The following is a 9,534-nucleotide window of genomic DNA, read 5'->3' as shown; positions in this document are numbered from 1 at the left end:
GCCCGGCGCTGCCGCCCCGCGGCGCCTTCGAAACACCTGAAGGAAAAAAAACCAACCCAACCCAACCCGCCGACACCTGAAAGGTCGCCCGAGGCAGCGGGGCGCGGGGAAGAACGCCCAGACCTGCCGGTGCACCCCAGGCCCTGCAGACGCGAGCTGCTCCAACGAAGGTGACAAGATGATCAGTAGCGTTTATTGTGAGGAGGTACAAAGAGAGCAGGCTTTTTACCGCGCGCCCAGGAGCTGCCCCACTGCTGCTGCACGACCGAGTCAGCTTTGCTTTCGCAAGAGGGGTGTGCACGAGGTGCACAGGCCTAGCTGCACAAGCTAACAGAAGTGTTACTGTAAGCATTCAAATGCTTTTTTGAGGAAAAATAAAAGCATATTCATCAGATACAGATGCATCAGGAGTACGCCCGTGTAATGCATTAGTACCCAATTGACTGTATTTGGCATTTTAAAAAGATAAAGCCAAATAAAGCTTTCTAACAAAAGCTCCTTCAGGCACCTTCTAAATAAACATTTCTTAACGCAGAGCTACGTATTTTCCACCTAAGTTTTTGATGTGTTAAGAAGAGGTTTCCTCCCACGAAGCTGCAGAGGTGCAGGGAGGCTGCCATCCTTTAGGAGTTCTTCTGTGGAATTTTGATTGTCACCTAGGAAAAAAATAAAAGTCACAAGTTACTTTCCTAGAGACAGGGCACAGTTCTGTTCACTTGAAGGCAGGGAGGCAGCAGCATCCTGCAGAAGAGAATTAGGAGTGGCCAGAATAACCCAGTCAGCCGTCGCTGACTGGGATCACCTTGGACTGGGGACCTATCTGCAAGGCTTGAGGAGGAGAGGGAGAAGCATATCTCCAGAGATGCTCTTTGAGTGGTGTGAGCTGGCACCTTGTTTCTTCTCACCCAGAGCTCCTGCACCTGTTCTCCACAAAATAAACTCACAGAGAAGTCCCCACACTCATGTTCTTTACAGTGAGAAACAGCTAAAGGGCACAAATACCATGTAGAGCTACAGCAGAGGGTTGGAAAGACCTTGGATACAAGGACACTCACATTTTTCACCTCCACATAGGCTTCCAGACCATATTCTCCCAGCTCCCGCCCATTCCCAGAAGCTTTGTAGCCACCAAATGGGGCTTGTGCACCAAACACGTTGTAGCAGTTCACCCTGAAATGGAAAACAAGAGTGAAGCACCTGCAGTTTCAGAACCACGTACCCAAAGAGCCCTCTCACAGCCAATGGACACATCTGCTGCTTACAACAGAGATGGCTGAATTCCTTGAATTCCTAGGCAGGATTTCTGCATCGGTCAGTTCTCTCAGCCAACAGAATTAATCACTACTGGGACTTTATCCTCATCAACCAGGAAACAGAACATCACGACATCAATTCACGTCTCTCATTACCACAGAACCAAGCGTCCAGGCTGCCACTTTCAGAGGACAGACACCAGAAACACCTACTTGTTCACTCAGTACCATTAGGGAAAAGAAAATAAAAATAGTCAGATACTGGATCTCCAAATCTCTCGTGCTAGAACAGTAAGCTGGTGTTGAAGCCCTGACTTTGGCAGAGTTTTCAGCACAGCCTCAGAACCCAGAGGAACATCCACCGCAGCAGCCAAGGCTGCTCAGAGGTGCTGAGGGATCTGATGGCTGCTGGCACTCACAGCCCTGAGGCAGTTCCTGTCACTGCAGCTGCAGTGCTGGATTTCTTTTCCCCCATCCTGTCCACTAATCCACAGAGGGATCACAGCAGCTCAATATGCCTAAATTTAACCAACATTTAGCGTTACAACTGAAGGTCTGACGTTACATCCAGCAAAATGCACATAACATTGGATCCAAAGCACAGACAGGCTATTAAGCAGCAAGCTTAGTGAGACATGGCAGCACCCAAGGAAGCTTCCAGCAGTTGAGGGAGAAGCAAGTGTCAAGGCTCACCAAACTGTTCCAGCACGCAGGCTCTGTGACACATAGTGTGCTTTGTCAAGATCCTTGGTGAAGACTGCGGCTGCCAGGCCATACTTGGAGCAATTTGCTCTCTCAATGACTTCCTCAATTGTTTTGAATTTCAGAATCTGCATGACTGGGCCAAATATCTGCAAAATCCAAACAGAGCATGTGAAAATCCCTGTGAATTCGTCACGAGGGAGGCTGTGGTTGATGCTGGGGTTATGTGTCTATGGCAGCAGTCACAGAGGCCATCAAATTCCCAGAATCACTTCCCGTATTATGAAGCACCCAGGGGGTAATCAGGGGGGCAGTTTAATGTGGCAACTACCCACGAAGCATCAAGCTTCACAGTTTTGCATCAGAGGGGGCAGAATGACAAAGAAGTGAGATGGACAGAAAGGGGCTGCAGGTCTCACCTCCTCCCTGGCAATGGTCATGCTGTCCTGCACATCACCAAAGACAGTCGGCTGGATGAAGTAGCCTCTGTCTGCAGCAGGGTTGCCACCACACATCAGCTTGGCTCCTTCACGCTTCCCAGTGCTAATGTAACCCAGGATCTTCTTAAACTGCTCCTCATCAACCTAGGAGCCACAAGGACAGATAGATCAGCTTCTCCTCCACTGGGGATGAAAAGGGATTCAGCCGCACTCTGCTGTGCACACCATGGTGCTCTGACGGTCTCTCATTTCAACAGCCTGCCAAGCTGGCTTCGAGGGAGATGATGATTTTTAAATGCCAGCATCAAGGGGAGGTTTTGGAATAATCAGAATGGTTAATTAACTTCTCCCTCCTGTACAAGCAAGGAGGCACTGGGCCTCTCCAAAGGAGATGAATCAAGAGAGCAAAGTGCACCTTTCATTCTAATCTACAGTGACTCAAGGTTGGATTATTTCAGGAGATGACAGTTCAGGACAATTCCTGCTCTTACCTGAGGCCCCTGTTCAGTTTTAAAGTCAAACGGGTTTCCAACCACCCTGGACTTGGCCTTCTCCACACTCCTTTCCACAAACTCCTGATAAATATCTTCCTGCACATACGTCCGGGAGCCAGCACAGCAGCACTGCCCTTGGTTGAAGAAGAGGGCGAGATGGGCTTGATCCACAGCCCAGTCCACTGAGATTGGGGAGAACAGAGAAAACAAATAAGCAAACAGGACAACCAGAGCTGGTAAGTGACTCCTTTTGAACAATTATCATGCAATTATCAGTGACACAAGGTCCTTCTGACAGGCATCTTCCACACTTCAGAAGTTACATACAGATTTAATCAGTATGAGGGTCTATTAAAACATACTAGAGAAAAAAGAAAAATCTAATCTGAGGCAGATTACAGTTCTCATTTGAAATTACTATGTATTGAGGACATGTTATTTTAGATCTAGAAGCATTTCCCTCCTTCCTGCCACATAAAAGCCAGTGCGTTTGCCTCATCAAGACCAAAAATGAGCCTATATGCAAGAGACAAAGAGAACCAGATCTTCCTAAAACCTAGAGGGTGGTGTGCACTGAGAGAAAGAAATGGCAACACAAAGAGGACTGAGGCTGAACTGGAACAATTCTCATCTCTGTTGATAAATGTTGATAAATGGGCTTCTCCACAGCGCTGGGAAAGATGGTGGGAGTGGAGAAGTGCTGATAACCGACCCAGCAGCGACAGCAGGAGACACGAAGCCTCCCCCAGGCAGAGCAGCCAGGAGCTGGTGGAGCTGGCGGCTCACACTCCACGGGAGGGTTCCTGCCCCTCCAGCTCTGCCCACAGGGACCCAGGGGTCAGGTACAGGTCAGATATTATGCCAGCAGGTCCTTACTGTCAGCATCAGACATAACGATGTTGGGACTCTTTCCTCCCAGCTCCAGTGTCACCCTCTTCAGGTTACTCTCTGCTGCAGCCTTCTGGATCAGATGCCCAACCTGCCTCGGGAGAAGAACAGGAATTAGGAATTAACTCCCATACACAGCACCATCTGTCAGAGACGCTGCTGCTTTCAGGCCTCAGTCAGCAGCTTAATAATAATCCCTTCATTGTCAGGGCTTTAAGAGAACAAATGAACTCTGACCAGAGCTTCACCTCTGCAGTAAGAAGGAGCTCAAAGGAAACAACAGGTTACTCTAAAGAAGGCACCTAAAAAGTTCTTACATAAAGTAAAAACAAATGTTACCCGTGGGTTTTAAAAAAAACAAGTGTAGAAGGCAAAGCACCTCCAGTGGTGGGTACAGAAAAGGTATTCCAGCAGTGAGACACTCCCTGTACCCACAGGCTGAAAGGTTAGGGTACCCCCCTCACCTCCGTGGAGCCGGTGAAGGCCACTTTATCGATGTCCATGTGGGAGGAGATGGCAGCCCCTGCTGTGGGCCCGTAGCCAGGGACGATGTTCACCACGCCTGGCGGGAATCCAGCCTGGTGGGTCCCAGCAGGAGAGAGCAATGTTATTCTTTTTACAGATCAAGGATTTCACCCTCTCTCATCTGTTAGTAGCACTTCAGTAGCACTCCCTACTTTCCTTTAATTTCCCCAAGTCTTTAGTTTCAATGTTCAGTTGGCAAGAACCCGGACAACTCCTCTCCCTACCCACATCCTGAGCATAGCTTGGAGATCTGTAAGTCGGCTTTCTAATTTTGCTGTTTAATTGAACCTCAGAGTCCTTCCCTAATCAAGATTTACATCCTCTGCATACACATTGAAAAGGGTTTTTTTGCTAAATCAAACACTAAGATAGCCAAGACAATCCAGCCTTTCCTGGGGTCAGACAGCCCTTCTCTGTTCCTGTCACAAGCCCCTTGCAGCTCACATCCCCAGCAGCCACAGTGGCTGGAAACCCACCAGCCTGCTGGCTCACCTCTTTAATCAGGTTAGCCACGTAGAGAGCACTCAGGGGGGTCTGCTCTGCCACCTTCATCACAACCACGTTCCCAGTAGCCAGGGCAGGCCCCAGTTTCCATGCTTGCATCAATAGAGGGAAGTTCCACTGAAAAAGAAGGAGGTGTTTGCTGGCGTGAACTTGAAAGCACCTCTGGAAGCAGTTTGTCATCACTCCCCTTTGGCTCCTTTTCAAGCCCTGCCTTCAGCTTGCCCAGGAAAGCTGTACTCTGAGATCTCACTGTACAACCCCAACTGTCTGGGAATTTGTCTTTACTGTCAGTTTAGCTGTTAAAAGCTCTTCTGAGGTGTTTTGAAAGAAAGTCCATGATGACAGAGCAGTGTGCCCAGGCTGGTGAGGCAATTACATCCAGTCCTTGCTCAATGCAAGTATGAAAACCATACAAACACAGTAAGCAACAACCAGGACCTGGCTGCTCCTGTAACAGGTAACCCTGTCCAGGCACCGTGGTGTAAACGTGGCTTTGCTGTTCACAAACCACCTTGCTACCAGCTACAGAAACAGGATCAGGTACCTCAGGCTGCACTGTGCACACTATCCTCATCACACAGAATTCTGGTTTTAATGTTAGGCAGTAGTTTAAACTTGATTGTAGTCCTGAGCCAGATAACTCCATAAAAGGATTTTAGGGGTTTTATTTTATTTCTTTTCCCAGCAGACACAAAGTAAATGTTACTCAGAGCCCATGAAACCAGCAGGTAGTTGAGAGTGCAAAGTAAGAGCCCTCCCAGCTGGCGCAAGCCTAACTTCCTTCACCACTGGAGGAAGCAGTGGTTAGGAACAGATGGTAACTTGCATTTTAAGCAATTCTTCATGTCAACACTGAATCCTTGAAATGCTTCAGGAACTACTGATACATTTTACTCACTGGGATGATCTGTCCACAAACTCCCACTGGCTCATGTCTTGTGTAACAGAAGAAGTCTCCATCTAACGGGATGGTTTTGCCATGGAATTTATCTGACCAGCCTGCATAGTATCTAGAAACAATAAGGTTTTGGTCACTGAATTTAAAACAATAAGTCTCTTGTCAACAGAAAATAAGAAAGACTTCCTTCCGTTATTTGCTTTCCTCCTTCAGTCTCTCCATAAAACCCATGCCAATATCAGTATTTCCCAAAATGGTGATTTTAAGAATGGACAGTAAATACAAACATTTGTCTCTCCGTAATGAAACCAAGAGCTCAGATCCAGCCCTGTCACCCACAACACTTGACTCAGAGGTGTCTGGTCTCTGCAGGAGCAGAGGTTCAGCTACCCCAGGCCAGCTGAGCTGTCACTGCAGCCTCCATGCCTACCTGAGACATTTGACTACCATGTCCAGGTCCACCAGGTAGGCGATGGAGTAGGGTTTGCCATTATCCAGAGTCTCCAGTGCCTACAAAAGACCATGAGGTTGCCTGAAGAGCGAGGTGGGCAAAGTCATACATACAGAGTTGATTTTCAGTCTGTGATTCGGGTCACTTCTGCATGTTGGCCTTTCAGCTTCCCAGAACTACTTCTTTTCAGCTCTCTCTCACAGTTTGAGCTGTGAATAAAATCCCCATCACACCCAATGACCACAAACCACCTGTTTCTGCCTCCCTCTCTCCAGCTGAGGGATGGCAGCAGAGCGCTCAGCCACACAGCGATACCCACCGCCAGGTAAGCCCGGTCCCTCTCGATCAGGTCAGCAAGACGGTTCAGCAGCTTCCCCCGATGAGAAGCATCCATCCTCCTCCAGGGTGAGCCCAGCTGGAAAGCTGCCTTGGCTGCCTGAACAGCCTTCTCCACATCTGCCTGCAGAGGAGTCCAGGCAAGAGGGTGAGAAAGCAGTCACCAGTCCCCACTCGCTCTCTCAGAATAAAGCTGGAGCCCTCGCTGGCCTCCAGGAGAAAACAAGTGACTGCTAGTGCTGCTTTTCTGGGGACAAGAACTTGCAGCCTCAACAGCTGCCTCACCAAGACACTCAGTCCCCAGGCAGGGAGCACATGGGCTGTGGCCCCTGGTCCACTGGCCCCACAAGCACCAACCCGGGCAGTGCTGCACAGCAGCACAGCCCCAGCACACGCTGGACTGGCTGCAGCTTCTTCACCCTGTCTGCATCTGTGGGGAGGAGGGAGCAGAAGAGGCAGTGGAACAGATGGGTGCAGCCACCACCTCCACCTGCACTTACACCCTCTGTTATTTCAGCCACGCAGAGTGCAAATATTGTCAAGTTATTCCTGCAGTGTCACCTGCTGGGTTAATATTTGTGTCTTAGAACAAGGCATGGATAAAGCTCCAGAAGTGTGGTTTTGACACTATGTCAGCTTTCATTTTGCCAGCACAGTCTAAAGGAGTTTTTTATCTTGATCAAATATCTCTAATCCATCATGTTGTCCTGCCGGGCATTACCTGGTTTCTACTTGGTTCTGTTCTGGCTTGCTGGAATGGTCTGGCCAGGACAAGCCAGTCTACCATGAACAAGCAAACAACAAAGGGTTCCCCTCACTCACCCCTCCCTTGGGGAATACAAACAAGTTTCCAGACAGTAGGAAGAACCCAAAATTGCTGGGAAATACCACCTCAGCCCTGCCACAGACTCCCAGGAGGACCTTGCATAAGGCATGGGATAATTACATGACTGTATTTCCCCCCACCTCTGTCTCTTTTAATTTCCTAGGGCTGGGGATGATCTCCCACTGCATGTGTACAGCAGAGAGGGGCTGTTCAGGTGAATCCTGACCTTGTGACTCCTCTGCCACCGTGTGTCACACCACCAGCACAGCACCCATGGGACCACAGAGGTGTCTGTCCTCATCCCTGCCTGCCCCAGCACCCTCCACCCACAACTGCTCCCCAGCCTCCCGACTCAGGCTCCACAGCACACCATGTCTATTCCCCTCCAACCTTTCCAGTCCCAGCTTGCCACTGGTGAGAGGCAAAGCCAGAGGGGTTTTGTGGAAAGCAGCAGGCTGGGAAGAACCCAAGCAGTGCTGAAGTATTTGTGAGCGTCAGACACGGCTGCAGACACAGCCCCTGGCAGAGCTGCCTGGGTGAGAGTCGAGTGTCTCCCCCTGCAATCTTTGTGTACCTGCCCAGGGGGGAAAACCAACTGGTCTCACCAGAAGGACACCTACCTTATCACCTTCAGCGACCTGACAGATAACTTCTCCTGTTGCCGGGTTGATAGTAGGGAAAGTTTTCTTACTGACTGCATCATGCCATTCATTATTGATGAAAATCTGCAGGGAAAGCAGCGAAGCAGTGCTAAGCCTGAGAGCCAGCCCTAGCTGAAGGCGTGAGGAGATTTAGTTTGATGACGTTTTATCAGGCTGTTTAATTCAGAGGCTCAACTTGTGCGGGCTCCAGAACGGCACCAATATTAAGGAGGTAATTTAGTCTCAAAGTACACAACAAAAGGCACAGCCTCAAGTCAAGATAAAGAATTCACAGATCAGCAAACAGCACGTGAACTGGAAGCCGTTCCCCTCTCAGTAGGTCCCTGCAAGACCTGGAATCCTGGCTGGAGCTGTGCAGGGGCACAGTGGGAGCCCTGGGAGACTGCCAGTGGGAAAATGCTTCTGGCATGGACAATACAGAGACTAAACAGTGTGAAAACGCTGCAGGCATGGATGATAAAGTTGATTTTGTACAAAGCACTAGAGCTTTTGCAGCATTTCCCCGATGAGCTGATTTTAGGTTCCCCATGTACCGTTCTGAAACAGAACCAGGTGCCAACTGCAGCTTTTCACCAACTCTTTCTTTCTCAGCGAGGGGGAATTTATCAGGTCCTTGGCTAGAGTGTCTGGTGCAAACATCGTGGTGCTTGCCGAGACCTTCCCCGTGTCAGGGCTGCTGGGAGGGAGCGCTGGGTGCCCTGGGTCCGGATCCCCAGCACCCGCACAGGATCGGGCCGTGTTGCCCCAGCGCTGCGAGGGTCTGATCTCAGCAGGCAACCAGCACCGAGCCAGGCACCTTCCCCTGCCTCCGCACACCCTCTCGCACAGTCTTCTCCGCGGACCGCCTGCACCCACGGCAGGGGAGGCTGGAACAACCACGGGGACCGGGATATCGCCCGACGGCAGCAGGACCCGCGCCCTGAGCCTCACACCAGCCGCTGCACGCAGGGCTGCGTTTTCCCAAGCGGATTTCCTGCAAGGCCAAGCGTTGGGCCCCCACGTCCGGCCGTTCCGGGCTCCTGCCCGTCTCGGCGTTGCACCGGGGGTGTCCCCAGCCCCGCACCGGCCTCGCACCCCGCCGGACCCCGCAACTCGCGGGAGCCCCGGGTCCCAGCCCCGCTCCCTCCCAGGGAAGCCGCTCCCGGCCCTACCTTGTTGTAGGCGATCTCGGGCCGCGAGTTGGGCGCCGGGATCGGGGATGCGGCGGCAGCCGAGAAGGGCGAACCGAGGCGGGCCGGGCCGCGGCAGAGCCGGGAAGCGAGCAGGGCCGCCCGCAACATGCTGCAGGGCTGCGCTGGCCGGGCCGGGCGGCGGCTCCTGCCCCTGCTCCTCCGGGCCGCCCCGCTCCGCCCCCCCGCCGCTCCGCCCGCCCCCGGGGAGCCCCGCCGGGCTCGGTTCTGCCCCCATCGGCACAGCCCGAGTCGAGCCGGCTTGGTACGGGTCGGTTCGGATCGAATCGGCTCGGGCTGTGCTCAGCTCGGTCCGCTGGGGTTCAACTTGGCACGGCTCAGCCGGGCAGAGCTCAGTTCCGATCGCATTGGCACGGCTTGGTTTG

The 9,534-nt window shown here is 51.7% G+C and overlaps 1 protein-coding gene across 1 annotated transcript; it reads right to left on the bottom strand.

Annotated features, from left to right (window-relative positions):
- Positions 1 to 179: 179 nt before the first annotated feature.
- ALDH2 (aldehyde dehydrogenase 2 family member) lies at positions 180 to 9,328 on the bottom strand. The gene is made up of 13 exons (XM_051634499.1): positions 9,131 to 9,328; positions 7,938 to 8,042; positions 6,475 to 6,615; positions 6,135 to 6,214; positions 5,705 to 5,816; positions 4,795 to 4,923; positions 4,242 to 4,355; positions 3,766 to 3,868; positions 2,887 to 3,071; positions 2,375 to 2,539; positions 1,947 to 2,104; positions 1,056 to 1,170; positions 180 to 656 (listed from the first exon to the last, which is right to left on the bottom strand). Exons 1-13 carry the CDS (start codon positions 9,257 to 9,259, stop codon positions 624 to 626), a joined length of 1,569 nt encoding a protein of 522 aa, XP_051490459.1. The 5' UTR covers positions 9,260 to 9,328; the 3' UTR covers positions 180 to 623.
- Between the last annotated feature and the right edge of the window lie 206 nt (positions 9,329 to 9,534).

Source organism: Apus apus, chromosome 16, assembly GCF_020740795.1.
Source record: "Apus apus isolate bApuApu2 chromosome 16, bApuApu2.pri.cur, whole genome shotgun sequence".
NCBI classification, from domain to species: Eukaryota; Metazoa; Chordata; class Aves; order Apodiformes; family Apodidae; genus Apus; species Apus apus.
Note: the sequence above shows the minus strand (reverse complement) of the source record. Positions and strands in the feature narration are given on the sequence as shown.